General features: G+C 39.5%; 1 protein-coding gene and 1 long non-coding RNA gene across 2 annotated transcripts; both read right to left on the bottom strand.

Moving 5' to 3' along the window:
* Nucleotides 1–3927: 3927 nt before the first annotated feature.
* Nucleotides 3928–8017, bottom strand: LOC129728811 (uncharacterized protein K02A2.6-like). Its single transcript, XM_055687278.1, has 2 exons — nucleotides 6236–8017; nucleotides 3928–6126 (listed from the first exon to the last, which is right to left on the bottom strand). Exons 1-2 carry the CDS (start codon nucleotides 8015–8017, stop codon nucleotides 3928–3930), a joined length of 3981 nt encoding a protein of 1326 aa, XP_055543253.1.
* Nucleotides 8018–22008: 13991 nt separating this feature from the next.
* On the bottom strand, nucleotides 22009–22928 carry LOC129730687 (uncharacterized). The gene is made up of 5 exons (XR_008728908.1): nucleotides 22793–22928; nucleotides 22635–22734; nucleotides 22402–22552; nucleotides 22211–22270; nucleotides 22009–22153 (listed from the first exon to the last, which is right to left on the bottom strand). It is a non-coding gene; the product is annotated as an uncharacterized LOC129730687 (long non-coding RNA).
* Nucleotides 22929–25365: the final 2437 nt, after the last annotated feature.

Genomic DNA, 25365 nt, shown 5'->3' with positions numbered 1-25365 from the left:
AAATCAATTATTAAAAATTTCAAAAATATGAAAGCACCTGGTGACGATGGAATATACTAATGAAACATCTCCCTGAGAGCACAATGGAATTTTTAGTGAAAATTTTCAATTGCTGCTTCAAAATTGCATATTTTCCCAAATTATGGAAAAATGCAAAAATTACTCCCATTTTAAAACCGGATAAGAACCCAGCTGAAGTTTCAAGTTATCGACCAATCAGTTTGCTTTCTTCAATAAGTAAACTGTTTGAGAAAATTATTCTTAACAGAATGATGTCACACATCAACGAAAATTCAATTTTTGCAAATGAACAGTTTGGATTTCGCCATGGGCATTCCACAACTCATCAATTGCTCAGAGTTACTAATATGATACGAGCTAACAAATCTGAAGGTTATTCCACTGGAGCTGCTCTTTTAGACATAGAAAAAGCATTCGACAGTGTTTGGCATAAAGGTTTGATTGCGAAATTGCAAACTTTTAATTTTCCAATTTTCCTAATCAAAATTTTTAAAAATTATCTTACTGATCGAACTCTGCAGGTTGTCTATCAGAATTCAAAATCTGATAGATTTCCTGTCAGAGCAGGTGTACCTCAAGGTTCAGTCTTGGGTCCAGTCCTGTACAACATATTCACTTCAGATCTTCCTGATTTGCCTCCAGGATGCACAAAGTCATTGTTTTGCGATGACACAAGCATTTTCGTAAAAAGAAAAAGTATTCGTGTCATATGCAGTCGATTGCAGAAAAGTTTAGATATTTTTTCTTCCTACTTGCAAAAGTGGAAAATCTCTCCCAATGCTTCTAAAACTCAAATGATAATTTTTCCGTATAAGCCTAGGGCTTCTTTCCTCAAGCCAAACAATAATCACGTTGTCAAGATGAATGGGGTTATTTTAAGTTGGTCCGACAAGGTTAAGTACTTGGGACTAATTTATAATAAAAAACTTATTTTCAAAGAGCACATTGAGAGTATACAAGCCAAGTGCATCAAATATACGAGATGTTTATATCCTCTCATTAACAGGAATTCTAAACTTTGTTTAAAGAACAAACTTTTGATTTACAAACAAATTTTTAGACCCGCAATGCTTTATGCTGTACCGATCTGGTCAAGTTGCTGTTCAACAAGGAAGAAAACGCTCCAAAGGATTCAGAATAAAATTCTGAAAATGATTTTGAAGCGTCCTCCTTGGTTTGGTACACTCGAATTACATAGACTTACTGGTGTTGAACCATTAGAAGCTATGTCAAATAAAATTATTAACAATTTTCGACAAAAATCGTTGCAATCCTCAATTGCTACGATAAGCTCTCTTTATAGCCAATAAGTTAGCAATTAAGTTAGTTGTAAGTTTACTTCCCCTTTTCTGACAAGTAGGTTTAAATCCCTACGAATGATAAGTCCTAATTGCGAAAGCAAACAAATCCTAACAATTAAAATTACAAATTTCTAACAGTGTTGAGAAGTCACCATTTGTGATTGGACACACATACTCATTATTTACTAATATTTATCATAAATACTTAAGCTACTAACAAATCCCCCCTTAAAAAAAAAAAAAAGTGATACGTACCAACAGTATGTTAACATCCTTGAGAATCAAAGAAAAAATGAACAGATGGAGAAGGAGAAGAAGAAAAATGAAAGGATTGCTGAGAGAAAGCTGAAAGAAAATGAAATTTTGCAGCAAAAAGCAATCAAACGGTTGAAACAAATGAAATAAATAAAAAAAATGACTAAGTCGGAATGTATGAAAAACAAAACAACTAATAAATTTATTGAAATTCTTTTTTGAAATAAACCTTGTATTTAATATTAGTTTTTTTTAACAAAAAAAATTAAATACTGTTGTATGATTGCGTAAAACATGAATTTTTGCGATGCGCGGAATTAGGAGCTTCAATGCACGGAATTTGGACCCTTTTCCTCACAGTGCACGGAGTTCAGAGCTTGCACATTCATTAGGTTTGCTCGTTTGATTCTAATATCCGAAAGTTAATAGACACTTGCGATATTTTTCATTGAAGTTATATCAAATATGCTATCTAAATCATATTTTACATCACAAATATGATCGAATTTGAAATTTTGACAGTTTCCGAAACATTGATATCTCTAAACTGCGCGGAATTAGGGCGCCTGACGGTACTTTTCGGTAGTTTTTTATTGAAATTTTATCGCCAGTTTGTCTCGTTTTGGTTGAAAATAATTTCATATGTCGTTAAATTATGCGTCCTTAAAAATAAGGTAGTGGCAAGACACTATTGATATATTTCGAAATATATTCAATATTCAATTAAACTAAGTATGTATCGTTGCATTTTTCGTGCACCTCTCTATTTATATCAAAGTTTGTTGATTCCTCATTATTGTCGGTGTGATGTCAGATTTTTCATACAAATAAAGTTGTCTAGTCCCCAGGGATTTACCATATTTTTCTCTAATAATGCAGGCATCCAACCTTTGCCGCACCTTACAACATATAAATATATATATATATCATTGAACTAGGCTTATTGCGGCTACGATTAATGCCAACTAATTACCAACCGCGCCATATTGATATTTTTGAAACTTTTTATAATCTTGAAACGAAAATCGAATCGTCGTCTGACTAACAAATAAATTGAATAACCTAAGTTGATTTTGATCTATCTCTGTATTGAAGAACACGGCTAGATTTTTTTTCTGAAAAACTGAGCTGAAACAATCCAATTCATTTTTGCCAACAATGAGATCATTTTTGTAAGCCCATACTATTTTGATGGCGCATAAATTTTAAGCGCCTATGATCTCAAAATGCACGACAAAATTTAATGCGCATATGCTTGAGAGCTACAAAACCTACCAAAAACCCCTCCTTATTCCTTATCTTTCTACAATATCACCATCAAATAAAATCGATTGCACGATGATAACCAACACAGGTGAAACATTTCTCCCGCGACGAGAGATTTCCTTATTTAAAAAAGTGGCGTGATGTTCTGGTGTGTGTGCAGGAACGGCACAACAAATCAACTTATTACGGTTGCTGTCAAGCAATGAAAAGTTGATTGGACTTATTGTAGCAAGTAGCAGAGCGCAATAATGCAACCAAACTTATTGCGCTCTTAAAGAGGTAATGCCAGCTGCTTACAGTATGCGGTATTCTTTCCATGTGGTTTCAAAGTAGTTTTATTGCCATTCTTATAATTGATTCAATAAGCTTGGCAAGGGTGGGCCACCTGGCTGTAAAGCAAACTTATAGCGGTTATCAGGAGGTTCTGATAGTATTTTTAGTTTTAACAGCAATTTTGCAAAATTGGTCATGAAAACCGCTAAAAGAATGCAATACGACTTAAATTGTTACTTGGGAATGGTCAAAATTTCATAGAAGCTTCCGGATTGTTTCGAAACAAGCAAATTGAAGATACTTTGTATGGTGACAACGATTACAAAATTGATGATGAAGAACTAGAGTTGGTCCTGGAAGGTCCAGAATGCATAGATTACGCTGAGAACTATGAATTGACCAGGTAAATATTTCTGTAAAAATAACATAAAATACAATTGTCTTCTTTTAGTGATGATCTTGAAATCGAAGACCTTGATGAGGAAGATGAAGACGAGTTTGTGCTCCTTGAATTGCAAGATGGTCTGCCTGTAGTGAATGTAAATACTTCAACAATCGCCACCAACTGTTTCCGTAAATCTTTATTTATTCCCGTATAGTTCACCTGTTTTACAGAGCACACCTTTTTATCCGCTGCGTCTCCTTACATGCCTTTTTCTGTTCAACCCATCTCTCGCTCCCTTTCCTCTTTTCATTCCTCTTACAGGGTGATTCTGTTTCACGCTTTCTCATCTACAACACTGTTAATCCGTTTTACCTAAAACTCAGCTAGCTCATACCCTACACTCCCCTCTTTCTTTAAACGAGTTATTCAATAGGTTACAAAGTCTTTGAAATGCTTAGGTTCTACTTTTGTTCTTTTAGATGTACTTGCTCTCCGAAATCCGCCTGATGCTCCTTCTGGATTTCTATCCCCCTCTTCATGATGACGGTTACTTGCGAGGGCCAAACCCGGCTTCGACGATTTCGCGTTTCCGGTAGGTTCAGCTCCATCGAGCTCCAAACCCGACTCCGACGATGTTGCATCATCAATGGGATCATTTCCGTTGGATTCTTCGCGGGGAATTGCTTTCAAATGTGCCGCGTTTCTTCTGAATTCCTTCCCTGTCTTGGTTGAACGAATGGTAACATCAGCTCCGCTTCTCTGGACAACATCGAAAGTTTCAGGTGAGAAGTCGGCACACAACTTATTTCCCTTCCTGGTACGCTTCGCTAGAACGCGATCTCCCACTTGCAACCCACTTGGTTTAGCTCTGCGTTTCTTATCCGCATATAACCTCCCTCTCTCTTTTTCAATAGCGTCCCGTTCTCTAACGACGTCGTATTGCTCTGATGCCTTTGAAATGCTTGGCAATTTAGTGCGTATGCGGCGCCCAAACATGAGCTCTGATGGGGGTTTCCCTGTGGTCGTATGATTGGCTGCGTGATACATCAGAAGATACTGCCTCAACTCTTTCCGCCAGTCCTTGTCCAATTCCTGGGCTATCCTCAATCGCTTCAGGATAGAGCGGTTTTGACGCTCAACTTCCCCGTTCATCTGAGGCCAATAAGGAATCGAGTGCACCAACCGGATGTCATACTCCTCACAGAAAGCTAAAAAGTCTTCGGATGTGAACTGCGGACCATTGTCGGCTTTCAGGCTCTCTGGTATTCCATATCGAGAGAAAATAATCATCAGTTCGGTAATAGTAGCAGACGTTGATGTGTCATCCATTACCACGACTTCTAAAAATCTGCTAAAATAATCCACACACACTAGAAGATTTTCTCCTTCAGGAAGCGGTCCTAGGAAGTCAATGGCTATCTGTTCCCATGGTCGTGTTGGTAACTCCTTCCGTACCATTGGTTCCGGCGGATTTGGCAGAGATACCAACAAACATCCGCGACATGTTTTAACAAATTTTTCGACATGTTGATCCATCTTTGGCCACCAGACGTTGGCGCGAAGATGCCCTTTCATGATTCGAGCTCCTGGGTGTCCTTCGTGAGCAAGTTGAAGGACTCGCTGTTGCAAATTTAAAGGTACCACTATACGGTCAGTTCTCAACAACACGTTGTTTAACCTACATAACTCTGAGAACACCATTCTGTACTCTAATGGTACTTCATCAGAACGTCCAGAATCCAGAGCTTGAAAAATTAGTTGAATTTTGGGATCATCACGGCTGGCCTTTTCGAGATCTTCCCATTTAAGAGCAGTAGCACTAATGGCTGAATCAATCACCTCGCGAACCATCAACTCCTCGCCTTCATCAAAGGCTTTTGGTGGAATAGTTGAAAGTCTTGAGATAACGTCCGCTATATTTAGCTTCCCCGAAATGTGCACGATCCTGTATTGAAACCCTTGCAGGCGTAGTACCCAGCGTTCGATTCGAGCACATGGCCGTGACGTAGGTGAAAAAAGAAATGTAAGTGCTTTACAGTCCGTAAGAAGATTAAACTCCCTGCCGATCAGGTAAGTCTGGAACCTCTCAACACTCCACACCAGCGCGAGCGCCTCTTTTTCCGTTTGGCAGTATCGTCGTTCAGTATCCGTCAGAGATTTTGACGCAAAACAGATAGCTCTAGATTCCTTCATAGCATTAGTTTGAATTAGTACTGCTCCAAGCGCATGAGGACTCGCGTCAGCTAGGACCGCTGTTTCGTCCTCTAGTTTGAAGAGCCCTAGACAACTTGCCTTAGAAATTCTTTCCTTGATCTCATTGAAAGCTTGTTCTTCTCTTTCTCCCCATTGGAACCTTGAACCTTTTCGTATGAGGTTACGTAGAGGTTCGTCTAGGGTTGATAGGTTAGGCACAAATTTACCCATATAGTTAGCAAGCCCAAGAAAACTCCGGACTTCGCTATCGTTTTTCGGCCGTCGGAACGTAGTAATAGCATTCTGTTTTGCTGCTGAAGGTAAGATGCCTTCTCGATTTATCCGGTAACCTAAAAAATCAAACTCAGTTGTCCGGAACACACATTTATGTTTGTTCAAGACCACACCCTTTTCCTCTAACTTGTCTAGTACCTGTTACCAAACAATTTTGGGAAAAAAAACATTAAAAAAACGCATTAGTGGAGCAGTAGAGTATTTATTGTATCATCAAAACAGAAATAAATTTATTTTAGAATTATACCTTTGTCAGACGTTCGTCATGTTCGTCAAGAGTGCTTCCCTCGACACCGACGTCGTCTAAATACCAATAGGTACCCTCGCAGTCAGCCAAAATTTCATCCATAGTGCGCTGGAATATCTCCGGAGCCGAAACTAACCCAAAAGGAAGACGTTTGAACTGGTACAGTCCTCGATGCGAAATGAAGGTTGTGACACTTCTAGATTCTTCGTCCAGTTCTAGCAAGAAAAACGCGTCCTTGATATCCAACGTGCTCCATATGTTTCCTCTACCGATCTTTGCCAAAACGTCCTCGATAACTGGCATGGGATGGCGTTCTCTAATTACAGCCCGATTTACGCGACGAAGATCCACACACAACCGAATCTCGCCATTGGACTTCCTCGCCACTACCAGCGGAGAGACCCATGTTGCTGGGCCCTTCTTCGGTTCTATGATATCTCTTTCAAGAAGCTCATCCAGTTTCTTGTTAACTGCATTCTCTAACGGAATCGGAATTCGTCTTAGCGGTTGGAAAACGGGAACAATAGTGGGATCCATTTGGATATGGATTTGCATTCCCTTAATCTTAGGAAACGCCGATGCTGCCACCGGTTCCTCGTGAACCTCATTTGCATCAATTCCGATCTTCAACACGCCGAGTTGCTTGGATGTCGCATCACCCAGTATATTACGCTGACCTTTCTCGACAACGAAAAACTCCGCACTAACTGACCGCTTCGCTAAATCGATCATCGCTATGAATGATCCCAATATTTCTAGCGGCGAATCACTACCATACGCCCTCAGGACCTTGTCACTTCCTTTGTTACACCTCTGGACTGTAATACCTCTGGATTTCATCATTTCCCAAGTTCCAACGGTAATCAGATTAGCGTCAGATCCAGAATCAATCAGCATTTCGGTTGTGATTCCTCCTATTTTACACTCGACAAGGTTCGTCAGATTTCCAGTATGAAAAGTATAGTACACCTTCTGCTCGTTGTTGTTTTCGGATGGCTCGTTCTCAGTTGCAAACGTGGGCGGTTCGTGGGTTATTTCTTGGACTTGTTTCGACGTAACATGCTCCGTAAACTTCGATGGTCGTTTGCGGCATGTTTTCTCGAAATGACCAATAACTTGGCACCTATTGCATTTTTTTCCTTTCGCAGGACAACCGGGATCCTTAGAAATATGCCCGCTCTTACCACACGAATAACATACTACCCTTTGGTCTCGCTTAGTTCCTTTTGGAGAGAAATTATTTCCAAACCGCTTTACGATCCGCTCCTGCTTACGCTCAGTTCTGTTGCTTGCAAATTTATTAATTTTCCGTACTTCGAGTTCTCCGGAATCACCGTGAGAATACTTGCTGCTCATTTCCAACTCCTGTGCTCTAACACTTTCCAAGGATTCACCCAGCGCTTCGATGTCAGACAGAGGTTGATCTTTTTCTAATATCTTTCGACGAAGTTCGGCAGAAGTACAACCTTCTAGGATCACATCGATTAACATCATTTCTTCTACGCTGTGTTTAACGTCTTGTGGATACTTATCCAGTCCACAGTCCTGGAGTTGCTGCCGCAGACGTAGAACGAAATGAGCAAATCGTTCGTTGCTACCTTGCTTCATATTGCGTAACTTATATCGTTCAAGCACGTCTTGACGACGTGGCTTAAAATAGGCATCTAGTCGCTCTATTGCGACGTCGTACCACGGTATCTGGAGCAGCACCGATGGAAAATTTTCCGTCCCTTCCAGACTTCTGAAAACTTTTTGAAGCTGTGGACCTCCCAAATGTAACATTTTGGATCGTTTTAGCTTTTGGTCAGTAATCTCGTATGAATCAAAATAACATTCAAGCGAGCCTTTCCACTCAAACCACGCTTTGGCCAATTTTCCGCTTTCCATTTGCTCGCATCTAAACATACCCAACGGGCGACTCTCATCCATCTAGAGAAAAACAAACCATGGAAAAAAACGTAAGATTCAAAATCGTCACTTGTTTTCGTTTAATAAAATTCACTATTAGGTTCACCCTTTCCAGAAACTAGGTTAAGGGTCTCCCGCAACCACGACGACGAACAATCATCTTTGAACATGACTTGGATGGAAGTCTACAGTTTACTCTATAATCTTCAAGACGAAAAGGAATTCGTTCGTTTGTCATATTGTTTCCAGCCCCCTAGCTGCAGAAACTAATATTTGACGTTTTTCCTACCGCATTTTTTCCAGCCCCCTAGCTGCAGAAATCGTTTCCAGCCCACTAGCTGAAAAACTTTTAACAGTTCATATTTTGTTTCCAGCCCCCTAGCTGCAGAAACCTTATTTATTTCACAATTCCAGCCCCCTAGCTGTAGAAAACTGATATGCGACGTTTTTCCTAACGTTGTTTCCAGCCCCCTAGCTGCAGAAACCGTTTCCAGCCCACTAGCTGAAGAAACATTTATAACATTTAATATTTTGTTTCCAGCCCCCTAGCTGTAGAAACCTTATTTATTTAACAATTTCGGCCCCCAGCTGCAGAAACTTCAATAATATGAAGCATTTAATTGTGTTTCCAGCATCCTAGCTGCAGAAGCTGTTATGAATTCACCCCTCCGGTGATTCAACATGTTACCGTAGTGATTCAACACTTTTCAAACCACCAAAATCTTTTGATTCAATTTGATTCTCTGCTTCATTAACATTAAAAACCAAAAACAAAACACTTTTTTTCAGTGCAGATATGTGGCAACCACTCGTTCTCTCTAAATAACTGGCAACCGACTCAGGCTCCGAACGATGACAAAAAATCCATCACTCACATATGTACTAAAACGCCACCAAGCTAGAGGAAGAAACCCTTCCTTCCCCTCTAACTTGTTCACCAGATAGCAAAAAAAAAGAAAAAGTTCATTCGGACGAAAATCTGTCGCCGCCATGATGTTTTAACTTTCTTCAATCACCAACAAAAATTTCATTTTCATTGGATGTTTCATTGAATTACCTTCGCTGATCCGTATCACTCGTCGCCAGATGTAAATACTTCAACAATCGCCACCAACTGTTTCCGTAAATCTTTATTTATTCCCGTATAGTTCACCTGTTTTACAGAGCACACCTTTTTATCCGCTGCGTCTCCTTACATGCCTTTTTCTGTTCAACCCATCTCTCGCTCCCTTTCCTCTTTTCATTCCTCTTACAGGGTGATTCTGTTTCACGCTTTCTCATCTACAACACTGTTAATCCGTTTTACCCTAAACTCAGCTAGCTCATACCCTACAGTGAACACTCATTTAACCAGCGTTAGATGCGCAGCGCACACAGTTCAGCTTTCTGTCTACGATGTACTAAAAACCAAATCACTGTCAAGGTTTCTTACTAACGCCAGAAATCTCGTAAAGATTATGCGTTGTCAACCATATGTGAATTCCTTCAAGCTGGACCAATCTCGAAATCTACCGTTTTTGGATGGCGATACGCGTTGGAGGTCCGCTTACCTTATGATCAGTCGGTTGCAAGATTGAAAGGATTTTATAATTAGCCTTCTACCGCCGCAACTATTGAAGTCATTCAACACAAAATTTTGGCAACGAGTGGATCAATTCGTATTGGCAGCCAAACCGGTGTATATACTAACTAAACGTATTCAGGAGGAAACTTTGCTATGTGGTTCCTTTTACCTTTATTGGCAAGAGTGCTGTCTTGAGTTGCAGGAAATTGGAGATACAATTTCGAAGCAGCTGCTCAAGGCATTAAATCACCGCAGACACATGTGGATGGATAATGCTGCATTCCTGGCGGCTCTGTATGTCGATCCTCGCCTAACTGATTTTGAACCAGCGGTACTAACTTCAGAGTAGAAGGAAACAGCCATCGTATGTTTACACAGAAAAGTTATTTTAATTTATATATGATTTGTTTTTAAAATTTGTTTTTGATTTTAGCAACATTTACTGGTAACCTGGAAAGTCATTCAATCTCTACGAACTACTGAAACGACACCGGAAAAGACATCAACTTCTCCAACAGCAAGTCCGAGTCTGATCGACTTACATCGGGTTCAAAAGTTCCTGCTTTCTAAGAGACTGTCGAAGTCATCTAGTGACATTGATATTGAGAAATGAATCCGTCGAATTCAAATAGACATGTGCCTGCCATTTGATGCTAATGTACTTGCATATTGGAAAAAATATGCAAAGCATGACAGCGATTTATCTATTTTAGCCCTGACTGTGCTTCAACTACCTTGCACACAGGTTTCAGTTGAACAAGAATTCAATGGACTCGGGCAAATATTGACCAAGTTCAGGATGAATCTCAGTAAGGATAACTTAGAACATTTACTTTTTCTCAAGTCGAACAGTAATGTAGTGGAGGCATTTATGTACGATTTTGATCTCTAAACTATTTATCGATAAGTAAGCAATAAATCTTTGAAAGATGAAGCTTCATTTTTGTACTTCAAATGATTGCTTTTTTCGAACTCTGTTCGAGTAACGCAGTAAAATCAGTTAATTTAAATTTCATTTTTTACCCGTATAATGATAATCAAACATCATATCTTAGAAATATGATTTTTTTTTAATTTAGAACGTTAACTATTCTTTCCGATAAAAAAGTATCAGATCTTAGAAAAATAACGACGCGATTTATGTATGGCCTTAACTTTTTTAACCTTTTTTAACGCCCGTGTTTTTTAACCGCACCGCTTGGATTTACACTGGGGCCTTTTTTACGCGGTTGGTTGTACCGCGTTGAAAAAAACCGCGTATAAAAAACCGCGTAATTTTAAAAAATCGCGTAAAAAACTCCGTTCAAAAAAAAAAGATCCGATAAAAAAAAAAATCACGTAAGTATATATAAACTTAAAACCTAAATTGATCCACCTAGCAGTCAGACTCAGCCTTTCTCATTCAAACTTATTATTTGTAAAAATAGATTTACATGAATGCTTAAATCCAATAAAGGGGTATATTCACTCTTTGGGTTCTAAAATATTAATGTTGTAATTAAAGTATAAAATATGAAATTTGACGTAATGTTAGTGTTTACGAAATAGCGAAATAAAAGAAATGACTCTCAATTTCGAACAGTTTAATCACGAGCGATACCGGGAACGTTCAGATAGTACGTTACCACATTTAAATCATGTTGAGGCCATTTATATTGATCAAAGCAGGTATAGTGTTGAATAGTCTTTGAATTTCTTTTCTTTTTAAAACTTTTGAACAGCATATCAAATTGTTATGAAGTTTGTTATTTGTAAGTTTGAGAGATGACTCGTTTGTAGGATACTAGTTATGTTCAAAAAAGTCGTGTAATACTTGAGATGATGGACATTCGTTGTTTTACAAATTAAAACATAACGGTTGCTTAAGTTTGATTACAATCAAATGAAAAGGGAACGTATAGGGCAGCCAAACTTTGAAATCACGTGTTCAATCATAATTCATCAGTTAACCTTTAACTAGCTCGTTCATCTGATATCAATATTGTTCAAATCGGTTGTGTAGTTTCTAAGATAATGAAGTTTCGTGATTTTCACATTTCGATACATTACAGACGAAGTTACTGTCCAATTACAGTTAAACTCAATAGGGTGTTATGAGACAGCTAGACCTTTCATTTGATACTAATTCTATTTTTTTTTAGAAAATCTATACCGAGCGTCTTAGCAGAGTGATTTAGGAAATCAAAGAAACAGTTATCGGTTTCCGTTATACGTTATACTAAAATTTTTTTTTGGAAATAAATATTGAAATTCAGTCCGCGCAAATATATATTTCGACTGTGACATACAGTCTTCCTCAGTGCTTATGTGGACTGGTCCACCAGTCATCAGTCCACATAAGCACTGAGGAAGACTGTATGTCACAGTCGAAATATAAATTTGCGCGGACTGAATTTCAATATTTATTTCCAAAAAAAAAAATATTTAGTAGAGTATAACAGAAACCGATAACTATTAAAGTTCTGGAGACAGCCCGATCATTTGAAACCAGTTTTATTGAAATCGGTTATGTGGTTTCTGAGATATTGATATTTCGTGATTTTTAAATTTTGATACATAACCTCTAAACTAAAATCCGATTACGATAAAATTCAATAGCAGCCTATGGCGCAACTAGACCTTTCATTTGCAATTAATTTTTTGAAAATCGGTCCAGCCATCTCTGAGAAAATTGAGTGAGAAAAAAAAGTTGCACACACACACACACACACACACACACACACACACACACACACACACACATACACACATACACACATACACACATACATACATACATACAGAAAATGCTCTGTTCGTCGAAAGATGTCGAGTGGTATATGACATTCGGCCATTGGGACCACTTTTATACCTTTGGTTTTCCCAGTGATTACTATAGTGGAGAAAGGCAAAAATGATATAAAAATGGTAACAAAACACACAAAATCAGTTCATAGTGCTTCTAAAATGAAAATTCATTGAAGAACATGACAATAACTTTATTATAATTGTTTTGCCACATGTTCAAGCTTTCGTTCCATAATCGGAAGTTTATCGCAACGACCCTGACTCGTATCGTTATACAATTATTCATGTAATTTTGTTTCTTCTTCCCGAATCAACGAAAATTGCTTATTATTTGATAATAACAGCAAATATATTAATTATTTAGATTAATGAAACAGAATATTTCATTGTCATGAACCATACGATTGATTTTTTACTTTATTGGATTTACTTATACTAAACTTATTTCATGCCTTCCAAATCGCGTAAAAATAATCCGCGTTATTTAAAAAAATCGCGTAAAAAAATCCGCGTTATTGTAAAAAATCGTAGCGTAGCGGTCAGACCCAGCTTTCTCATTCAAACTTTTATTTGTAAAAATAGATTCACATGAGCGCTTCAATCCAATAAATGTATATTCATTCTTTAGGTTCTAAAATATTGATGTTGTAATCTATGCATATAAAAATGTAGTCCGGTCTGTCAGTCTGTTTGATCAATATAGGCTCGAAAACTACCGAACCGATCGACGTGAAAATTAGTATGTAGGGGTTTTTGGTCCCGATAAAGGTTCCTATGATAGTTTGAGACCCCTCCCTCTTTTGGAAAGGAGGGGTCCAATACAAATGAAACATACATTTCTGCACAACTCAAGAACAAACCAAGCAAATGAAACCGAATTTGGCATGTGGATGTTTTAAAGGGTAATAAATATGTCCATAATGGTTCGACGCCCCTCCCTCTTATGGAAGCACATGTGTCTGCACAAATTTCTGCACATCTTGCGAACTAATCAACTAAATGGAACCATATTTGGCAGGTCAATGTTTTTAGTGGTAACAAATGATACACAGCTGCTGAAATCGACCACAGACCCCATTTTGTATTCTAGGTTGGCGACTTCCGGTTCCTGGGAAACAGCGGAAAATGATCGAATTACACCCAATATGGGTGTTTCTTCAACCAGAATGACGCTCAGGGCCAGAAATTATTTTAAATACCATTTTGAAATCCAAGATAGCGACTTCCGGTTTGTGAAAAACAGCCTAAAATATTAGTCAAGCGGGCAATGTATGCAGTTTGCGAGGATGCGAAAATGAACGGGAATAGAAGGTGTGACTTTTAGGCTTAGAAAAAAATTTCCCTCGTCCAGACGGGACTCGAACCCGCAATCTCCGTTGTCTCCGGCAAGGTGTTTTGGCCAATTAAACTACTGGGAAAGGTATAAATAGTTCTAAACCAAAGTCGAATCACCCTCTACTATTGTGTTCCCGTATCTCAGCACGCCAACGATGAACTGCACACACTGCCCGGTGGGAGTTTATTTTTTATAACTGAGAGAGTGATCTCTTCACGCACAAAGTGTATAATGACTTATTATATCTACAGCGGCGCAAGCGATGAGACACCTCAGTCGGTGGCTAGACTCCGAACGCGTATCACGGAAGAGCTCCGTTGGCTTGATTTACTTTACAAACTAATTTCATTTTTGTCATATGACTTACATTTTAAGTTTAAGTAAAGCGGGCAATGTATGCAGTTTGCGAGGATGCGAAAATGAACGGGAATAGAAGGTGTGACTTTTAGGCTTAGAAAAAATTTTCCCTCGTCCAGCCGGGACTCGAACCCGCAATCTCCGTTGTCTCCGGCAAGGTGTTTTGGCCAATTAAACTACTGGGAAAGGTATAAATAGTTCTAAACCAAAGTCGAATCACCCTCTACTATTGTGTTCCCGTATCTCAGCACGCCAACGATGAACTGCACACACTGCCCGGTGGGAGTTTATTTTTTATAACTGAGAGAGTGATCTCTTCACGCACACAGTGTATAATGACTTATTATATCTACAGCGGCGCAAGCGATGAGACACCTCAGTCGGTGGCTAGACTCCGAACGCGTATCACGGAAGAGCTCCGTTGGCTAGATTTACTTTACGAACTAATTTCATTTTTGTCATATGACTTACATTTTAAGTTTTAGTAAAGCGGGCAATGTATGCAGTTTGCGAGGATGCGAAAATGAACGGGAATAGAAGGTGTGACTTTTAGGCTTAGAAAAAATTTTTCCTCGTCCAGACGGGACTCGAACCCGCAATCTCCGTTGTCTCCGGCAAGGTGTTTTGGCCAATTAAACTAATCAATTAAAACTTAAAATGTAAGTCATATGACAAAAATGAAATTAGTTCGTAAAGTAAATCTAGCCAACGGAGCTCTTCCGTGATACGCGTTCGGAGTCTAGCCACCGACTGAGGTGTCTCATCGCTTGCGCCGCTGTAGATATAATAAGTCATTATACACTGTGTGCGTGAAGAGATCACTCTCTCAGTTATAAAAAATAAACTCCCACCGGGCAGTGTGTGCAGTTCATCGTTGGCGTGCTGAGATACGGGAACACAATAGTAGAGGGTGATTCGACTTTGGTTTAGAACTATTTATACCTTTCCCAGTAGTTTAATTGGCCAAAACACCTTGCCGGAGACAACGGAGATTGCGGGTTCGAGTCCCGTCTGGACGAGGGAAAATTTTTTCTAAGCCTAAAAGTCACACCTTCTATTCCCGTTCATTTTCGCATCCTCGCAAACTGCATACATTGCCCGCTTTTCTAAAACTTAAAATGTAAGTCATATGACAAAAATGAAATTAGTTCGTAAAGCCTAAAATAACCAAATACCATCCAATATGAGTATCTCTGGAACCAGAATGATGCAATGAGCTAACAATTGACCTCAGGCACCATTTTGAATCGCTAAATGCCAACTTATAGGAAACAGTCGAAAATGACCAAATAATACTCAACATGGATATTGCCATAATCGAGATGATGCATAGAAACCAAACATTGACCCTTGACACTATTTTGAATTTAAAGATGACCACTGTTAGTTTCTGGAAAACAACCAAAATAACAAAACACCTCCCAATATGGGTATTTCCGGTGTCAGATTGATGCCATAAAATCAGCTGAAAACGACCGAATACCACCCAATATGAATTTATTCAGAATTAGGGCGCCAAAAGCCAAAAGTCGAAAAAGGCCAAAAGGCCGATTCGTCGTGCATTTGCAGACTTTAAACACATCGCAAGGAATCAATGAATTTGGAACGTTCAAATAGTACAAAACCACATTTAAATTATGTTGAGACCACATATATCAATCAAAGCAGGTATAAATAGCATTTGAATTTCTTTTCTTTCCATAACTTTTGAGCCACATATCAAATTGTTATGAAGTTTGTTATTTGTAAGTTTGAGAGATGACTTGTTCGTATGACACTAGTTATGTTCAAATTAGTCATGTAATCTTTGAAATAATAGACTTTCGTTGTTTTATTAACAATTTAATACATAACGATGGCTTAAGTTCAATTATAATCAAATGAAATGGGAACGTATAGGGCAGCCAAACTTTGAAACCACGTGTTCAATCATAATTCATCAGTTAACCCTTAACTAGCCCGCTCATCTGATATTAATATTGATCAAATCGGTTGAGTAGTTTCTGAGATAATGAAGTTTCGTGATTTTCACATTTCGGAACTTTACAGACGAAGTTACAGTCCGATTACAGAAAATTCAATAGGGTGTTACGAGGCAGCTAGACTTATTAGTTGACACTAATTTTGTGGAAATCGAGTCAGCCATCTCTGAGAAAAGTGAGTGAGTTCAAGTAGTCATCGGAATATATTCCTTTTCATAGCTGGATTTCACATTTTTAAACATAACAGGAAAAGTAATAGTCTGATTGCAAAACAAATCAATAGGGTCTTATGGGGCAACTAGACCTTCCATTTGACACTGATTTCATGAAAATCGGTTCAGCCATCTCTGAGAAACATGAGTGAGATTAAGTAGTCTTTAAAACACGTTTCTTGTTATAACTTTTGAACCACAAGTTCAATTATTATGAAATTCAAAAGTTAAGGGTATTTCAGGTAGCCCGTTCATTTGAAATCAATTTTGTTGTCGGTTGTGTAGTTTTCGAGGTGATGATGTTTCATGATTTTTACATTTTGAACCATAACCTCTAAACTAAAAATCCGATTACAATGAAATTTAATAGGGTCTTATGGGACAAAGAGACCTTTCATTTGCAATTAATTTCATGAAAATCGGTCCAGCCATCTCTGAGAAAAGTGAGTGAGAATAAAAATCTGCACATACACACACACAAACACACACACACATACATACAGAAAATGCTCAGCTCGTCGAGCTGTGTCGAGTGATATATGCCATTCGGCCCTTTATAGCACTTTTATACTTTCGGTTTTGCAAGTGATTGCTATACCTTTCTAGGAGAAAGGCAAAAAGTCGCGTATAAAAAAACCGCATGAAAATAACCCGCGTAAAAAAAGACCCCAGTATATATGAAACCCGTGTACAATAAAGTCGCTTTTTATGCGGGGGATACGTGCCGCGTAAATTCCGGAATCCGCGTAAAAAAACCGCGTAAATTCCGAAATCCGCGTAAAAAAATCGCGTGAATTCTGCAATCCGGGTGAAGAGCAACCAAAATCCGCGTGAAAAAAATACCGCGTTAATTCCGGAATCCGCGTAAATTCCGGAATCCGCGTAAAAAAAACCGCGTAAATTCCGGAATCCGCAATCCGCGTAAAAAAACCACGTAAATTCCGGAATCTTCGTAAAAAAGCCACGTAAATAAACCGCATAAAAAGCGACCTTAGTGTATTTAATACACTAGCGCCAGTGCAGGAATGAAATGCATCGAGCAAACCAAAACGAGTTTCACAAAGTTTTACAAAGAGCCACTCTGTGTTAAGGAACAATTTATTTCCTCTTTGTGTGAGTTTCTCAATCCTCTGTGCTGTGTGCACGAGAAATTAGTCAAAACAACAAAGAGAAGAGCAGGCGATTTGAAAACAGAGCAAAGTCAGAATCTCACTTCTCTCGTATTTCCTCTGAGGAGAAACCATCCCTGCTTCCTTCAAATCTGACTGGACAATACCGAACAGACCCAATACATAACATTGACGACTATACGAGTATTTTGAAATACAAGCTACAAGTTTCTCAGAGAGAAGCTAGAGAGAATCTTCTCAAAGTAAAGGCGAATAGAGTTTCAAAATATAATCAAAACGCCAAAGACACAAATTTTACAAAAGGAACATTGGTCCTCGTGAAGACCGAAAAAGGACCTAAATTAGAAACAAAATATAACGGACCATATGAAATTTTAGAAGATATGGGATCAAATGTAAAGATAGCAATAAAAAATAATAAAGATATAGACATAGTTCATAAGGACAGAATAAGAGAATTTTTAAAGTAAAAAAAAAAAAAGAGAGAGAGAGAGAGAGAGAGAGAGGAACCTACATTCAGTTTTTCAGAAAGATAAGAAGATGAAACCAGAGTGGCTTATATTGATTATTTCCATTAATGTTTTATATGAATGTTATTCTTATACATAAACAGTTTATACAAAATTATTTTATACAAAAACGTTATATACAAAAACATTTTATCAAATATTTTATAAAAACATTTGATACAAAAAAATTTTTATACAGATTTTCAACAATAGATTTCGTAACGAATATATTATATTAAAGTAATAGTTATAAATTCAAACTATAAATTTTTATTATTATTATCCACCAATTTCAATTTGTATTATTAATTTCCACTTCATATGTTTTATTCCTAATTTCAAACAAAACATTATATAGATTTAAAAATTAGAACTTTAGGCTAATTTTTAAATTCATTAAGAAAGGGCGTGTGGTGGATATGGCCCTTTTAAGATAAGCGAAAGAAAGTAAAATAAACTTGAGTAGTGTAAACACTGTGATCAGCATAAACGCTATCACGCCACCCGCATTAAAGGTCACGTATCGATCTGCGATCGTACGGCCTGTATAGACTAAGGAATAGAAAGAATAAATCACTATTGAATCGACCGTACACTCGAGAGGTTCGAGTTTTCTTTTGGTACCCGAAACACACATAAACAGATATATATAATTTCAACATTTCAAAATTTTCGCGTATTTCCAGGCGATTTGAAATGATTTTGCTCAAAGGTCGAGTGATTAGAGCCTTGACGCGTAGACTACAGGAGGGCCTGAATGTTCTGTCCGACTATTTCAACAGCTGGAAGATCTGCATCAATGCAGCTAAGACCCAGGCTATTATATTCTCACATTGAAATCAAATCGACTTGTTCCACCTGCCAATATGAGAATCCATCTCAATAACATATGTGTGTGTTGTTTACAAACAAACCCGTATAGGAAACGACCTCCGCAGTTTTTTGAGATTTTTAATGATATAAACAGTATATTCGTAACTTTTGATAGTGTTGGAACTTGTTTAATAGTGTCTACGATAACGATTAGTCGAAGTATAACCGCAAGTGTGATTAAAAACTGTGAAAATGAGTTCTACAAAGGAGCATCTATGCAACGCTTGTGCTAATGTTATCCCGTCTGACGCTGATTTTGTTACCTGTCAAGGTTTCTGTAAGTCTATCTTCCACGTCGGATGTTCGAGGCTCAACCCCGCAATATGGGCAGAGGTAAAATCAAGTGCCGCGATTTTTTGGATGTGTCAGGCTTGCCGAAAACTCATGAGCAATGTCACTTTTCGTGAGGCTCTGAATAACGCTAATGATGCACTTTTTTTTTTCTTCATCTATAACTAATGATGCACTTAATGCTGTGTTGAATCAACAAAATCAGATGTTTGAAGAGTTACTTACTTTTACTTTACTTTTTTGGCTAACGGGCCGTTCACCGGTCTAGGGCCGAACGAATTAGAGATGTCCAGCTTCTTCTGTCTTGGGCAGCCGTTCTCCAGTCTCCCCGTACACCAGCAGATCGTGCATCTTCTTCCACCGCGCACATCCACCGCGTGCGAGGCCTACCACGGAGTCGACGGCTTCTTCCTGGTTCTCTACTGAAGATAGTTTTGGCGGCTCTCTCGTCAGGCATCCTGGCTACGTGTCCAGCCCACTGAAGCCTGCCCCGCTGTATTACCTTCACTATATCAGCATGTTTGTATACCTGGTACAACTCGTGATTCATGCGTCTGCGCCACACTCCACCTTCCAATTTACCGCCAAGTATCGATCGCAGAACTTTACGCTCAAAAACTCCGAGCACTCGTCGATCAGCTTTCTTCAGCGTCCATGCTTCATGTCCGTAAAGGGCCACCGGGAGTATCAGCGTCCTATACAGCGCTAGTTTTGTGCGAGTTTGCAAACTACGGGACCTAGCTGGTTACGCAGTCCGTAGAAAGCCCTGTTCGCAGCTGCAACTCGTCGTTTCACTTCACGGCTCATATCGTTGTCACATGTCACAAGCGTACCAAGATAAACGAATTCGTCAACCACTTCAAATCGTTCCCCATCTATCTCCACCTCAGCACCAACACCACGAGAACTCCCACGCACTCTGCCAGCTACCATGTACTTCGTTGTGGCAGAGTTAATGACAAGGCCCAATCTCGCTGCTTCTCTCTTAAAAGGTACGAAAGCCTCCTCCACGGCCTTACGGTTGATACCGATGATATCGACGTCATCCGCAAAACCAAGAAGCATGTGAGATTTCGTGATGATCGTACCGTTTCTTTCGACGTTTGCTCTTCGTACTTCACCCTCAAGAGCGATGTTAAACAGTAGGTTGGAGAGCGCATCCCCCTGCTTCAGTCCATCCAGCGTTACGAACGCGGCTGATGTCTCGCCAGCTATCCGCACGCACGATTTGGATCCCTCCAGTGTCATACGACTCAGCTTTATCAGTTTCGTAGGGAAACCGTGTTCCAGCATGATCTGCCACAGCTCATTTCTTTTCACTGAGTCGTATGCCGCCCTGAAGTCCACAAGCAGATGGTGAGTCGATAAGTTGTACTCCCGGAACTTATCGAGGATCTGTCGCAGGGTGAAAATTTGATCCGTCGTGGAACGCCCTTGTCGAAAACCAGCCTGGTATTCGCCAACAAAGGATTCCGTTAGCGGTCTCAATCTGAAGAACAGGATACGGGAGAGCACTTTATATGCGGAGTTGAGCAACGTTATCCCTCGATAGTTGCCACAATCCAATCGATGGCCCTTCTTATAGATAGGGCATATGAGGCCTTCCAACCAGTCGTTCGGCATTTGTTCGTCCGCCCAGATTTTTAGTATTATCTGGTGGATCGCATAGTACCGTAGCCGCTCGCTTCCCGCTTTTAGAAGTTCGGCCAGGATACCGTCCTTCCCCGCGGCCTTGCCGTTTTTCAGCTCACTAATCGCCTTTTTCACCTCCTCCTGTGTCGGTGGCTCCACAGCTTGTTCGTCACTAATAATCGTCATCCTGTTCCTGCTCTGCTCATCCGGCTCCTCACCGTTCAATAGCGCCTGAAAATGCTCCTTCCACCTGGCTGCAACCGTCGGTTTATCAGTAAGCAGGTTGCCGTCCTTGTCATTACACATGACCGGCACAGGGAAATTCCTGCCTCTGACTCTGTTGACAGTTCTATAGAATCTCCGCACGTCGTTTTCAGCATAGCTGTCCTCTGCGCTGGCGAGCACCTGCTCCTCGTACTCGCGCTTCTTCCGACGATGAGTTCTATTTTCGGCAGCTCTTGCCACCCTGTACCTCTCTCTGTTCTGACGCGTAGCCGCAGTGAGCATGCGGCTCCTGGCACGGTTCTTCTCATCTGTCGCTCTCAGGCACTCTGCATCGAACCAGCCGTTAGGCTGTCTTCCACGCGTCGTACCCACCACCTCTCTCGCAGTCGTTTCGATGGCCGTGAACACTGCTCCACAGCCCATTTATGTCTTCTACTCCTTCCTCCTGCTGTTCTGCGATCCGTTGATCCAGCTCTCTGGCGTATTCTGCTGCCACGCCATCAGCTTTCAACCGCTGAATGTTGAAACGCGTCGTCGAGTGAAATTAGAAGCAATGCGAACATGATTACCAGAATTACACGAAAGATTCCCATAACACCTTCAACCCCGAAATCAATATCAGGAACTGAGGGACGGCCATCGAAACGACCCCGTATTTTGGTGGACCCTCCACACGATGAGTATAATGCTCCTAAAATGTTTTGCGGGAATAAAGAGCCAGCGCACGGTTTGTCTATCCCGGTTATACCCATTGTCCCTCGAGTGAAAAAATTCTGGCTGTTCCTATCTAGATTCTCACCATAAGCCACTGTGGATGAAATTTCTACGTTAGTTCAGCAGAATCTAAAACTCGAAGGCCCTATAGACGTTGTGAAACTGGTCCGTAGAGATGCCGATTTAAGTCGGATGACGTTTGTCTCGTTCAAAGTGGGAATCGATTCGCAATATAAAGAAAAGGCGATGCAGCCCTCGAGCTGGCAAAAAGGTATTTATTTTCGGGAATTTGTGAATGAACCTATGTCGATGCCATTTCGACCCGAATGTAAGGATAGTGAGCCCACTTCTGACAACTTTCTTACACCGCTTGCCAGTACACAGTAATAATCAAAAACCTGAAATAGTACAACGGTCATGCAATATTGTAACGGATAAATATTCTGGAAACATACCTGCGCCAGTTTCAACTTCGTGCTCATTGGCTTCTACAACTTTGTTGACTGCTCGAAAACCTGCAAAAAAACGAATATTAGATGGGTATTACCAAAATATGAACAGCATCAAAGGAAGCGAACGCCAAAAAACAGTCTATATGGCCGCAATCGAGCTTGATATAGATGTTTTCGCTTTCACAGAAACTTACCTTGATTCAACTGTAACAGATAGGTCACTTTTTCCTCCGCACTTTACCGTATATCGCTGCGACAGAAACATCTCTAATAGCGATAAAAAATCCGGCGGTGGTGTTTTGATTGCAGTCTACAATCATATTGCTAGCACAGAACACGCAGTGGCTGAAAACAATGAAGCGCTTTGTGTTAAACTTTCAGCAGCCACCGGGTCGCTCTATTTGTGTTGCGGATATATTCCACCTACCTCTAGTGTTGATCGTTATCGCTCTTTCTGCTCGTTCGTTGAATCAATTGCAGAATGTATAGGACCAAATGATGACGTGGTAGTAGTCGTTGATTTGAACCTGCCGAATTTAAATTGGAATCAGATACATTTTGATTCAAATAATACTTTTTACCTACCAAACCGAATCAACTCTCAGGCCGAGATAGCTGTTGTTGACAGTTTTCTTTCTGTTGGACTGCTGCAAGTGTGTAGTTTACCAAATCAAAATAATTGTTTTCTCGATTTGGTGTTCACTACTGACACAGATAGTTGTCAATTGGCTTTGACGGATCCAGTGATTGAAAATGAAATTCATCACAATGCGATGTTATTAACCTTCAGGGCAGATGAATCAGATAAGTATAAACCAGGGGTGCTCAAAAAGTGTTTGAACTTGAAAGCATTAAATGTCGCGAGCGTGCGTAAAAGCCTGAGCAATGTTGACTGGAATAACATTTTTATATCGGAAGCAATGTTTATTTGTAATGTCGAGCTATACCAGACGCATGCGATAGAAATGGTTAATTTTCTTCGATCAATTGGCGTTTTTGACGTTGACGTTGGCGATATCGCAAAAGTTAATAACTGGGTGGATTTCAATACCTTACTGTTTTATTTCACAGTATTTGGTATTCTTTCCCGTCATACTTCTGTGATTATGCTGAGAGCTGCTTTAAAGAAAATGCGTCGTGCGAGATCAAACGAAAATGTAACTCACTATAAACAACTGCTGCGTATGTTCAAAGCTGCACACAAGGAGGAATATCAGGTCTACTTGAATAAAATACAGCGTGATTTGAAAAATAATCCTAAAACCTTCTGGAACTTCGTAAATAATCGAAGGAAACATTCTGGGATTCCAGAAAATATGAGGTACAGAGGCGCAACCGCTACAGATACTCAAGCGTCGACTGGCCTTTTCGCCGAACATTTCCGTAGTGTCTTTGCAGAGCAGCCTTCAACGGTGCGTATACCTTCTTTCGAAAGTGGCTTGGAAGTATTTCAAGTATCTGAAACTGATGTTAAAAATGGAATCCACAAGCTTGACACAACTCGTCGCCTGGCCCTGACACTCTCTCTAACAGCCTCCTCAAACAGTTCCAAAGTGAGCTTTTAGTCCCTCTTACCAGTTTGTTCAACGCGTCACTGGCTTCCGGTTACTTTCCTTTGATTTGGAAAATTTCCCACATCACACCTGTTCATAAAAAAGGATCTCGCTCGGATGTAGAGAATTATCGTGGTATAACAATCCAATCGCTACTCCTAAGCTTTTCGAACGGCTAGTGTACGATTCTCTTTACGAGGTAGTCGCTGAACACATTTCTTCTGTGCAACACGGATTTTAAAGAAGAAATCCGTTTCCACGAATCTTTGCGAGTTTAACGTATGAGGAAAAAAATCCGAACAAACTTTCAATTCCAAATTAAAATCTTGCGCAACTTATTTTTCTATACTTGTTTGTTTATTCAAGTAATGTAACTCATTTACAAACCTCATAGAAAAACTCAGCTCCACATCGCGTTGATTTCCTGATCCTCTGGGGTACTTGCTTTATAGCTTCCTGAATTCCGGATGTTTCAATTGTTTTGAGCTTTATCTTGATTTTTCTATCAAACAATCGACGTTTTTTGCTCTGTAACCTTTATGGTAGACCATTCGCTTCAAATTTGCTCAGAAAGTTTCAACAGACTGCAGCTGTGGCACATTTTGAGGATTGTTTCCTTTTGGAATAAACCCGATATTGTCTTGCCGCAAATTCGCTAAAGTTGCATTAGCATAGTTTGACAATGCAAGGTCTGGCCAAAACTACTTTGTAATTTTTATGGTTCTTATATTTAAAGTTTTAAACCTATTTCATGCAGATACTTGTTCACCGTTTTTGAATCAATCGAATATTTATTGCCCAGCTCACGATATAATTACGCCGACCGACCAGTCGTTTCCGCCCTTAATTTCGCTCGAACTTTGCACTCTTGCAAAGTGCATTTTCGTCCGGAACCAGATTTTTATTTGAAGGTATTTTCATTCTCGAAGAGTTTGTCAATGATGTATATAACTGTTTTTATCCATATCCAAGATCTTTAGAATAGTGGAACACTTCACTTTCAGATTTTTCTTCATTTCGCTCACAAAAATTGCAAATCAATTTACGACGATCTTCTTCCGACCACGCCTTTTTCCCAACTAATCGTCACTTGACAGAATCGACTAGTCGTGTTACCAGTTATATAAAAGTGGATCTTCATTTTGTGGTAAAGGATTTTTCGATTTGTGTAGCACTTCAAAATCGTAGACTCAAAAGTTGTTCGGATTTTTTTCCTCACACATTACTTCTCTAGTAACCGATGATATATGCAAAAATTTTTAAGTCGACTGTATTTACACAGATATGAACAAAGCATTTGATGCGGTTAAGACGGATAGCATTCTTCGATCGTTAAGTGACTTCGGTATTGGCGGTCCACTCTACAATTGGTTGCAAACATATTTGGTGGGAAGAGTTCAGTATGTTAAAATTAAGGGACACGTCTCTGATTCGTTCACTGTGAATTCGGGAGTACCTCAAGGAAGCCACTTAGGACCACTTTTATTCGTACTCGTGTTGAACAAGCTCCCAGACAAATTGACTAATGCTATGATTCTGATTTATGCTGATGATGTGAAAATTTTCTTGCCCGTCAAAACGAATGACGATTGTCTTAAATTACAA

The sequence above is a fragment of the Wyeomyia smithii genome, chromosome 3 (assembly GCF_029784165.1).
Source record: "Wyeomyia smithii strain HCP4-BCI-WySm-NY-G18 chromosome 3, ASM2978416v1, whole genome shotgun sequence".
NCBI classification, from domain to species: Eukaryota; Metazoa; Arthropoda; class Insecta; order Diptera; family Culicidae; genus Wyeomyia; species Wyeomyia smithii.
The sequence above is the reverse complement of the archived record's forward strand: the minus strand, read 5'-3'. Positions and strand labels throughout refer to the sequence as shown.

Bases quoted from the DNA above. Each gene is read 5' to 3' on its own strand.
- LOC129728811 (XM_055687278.1), bottom strand. From the start codon at position 8,017: ATGTTACATTTGGGAGGTCCACAGCTTCAAAAAGTTTTCAGAAGTCTG. The intron at 6,127-6,235 runs GTATAATTCTAA...GTTTGGTAACAG, and splicing joins ATGACGAACGTCTGACAAAG to GTACTAGACAAGTTAGAGGA.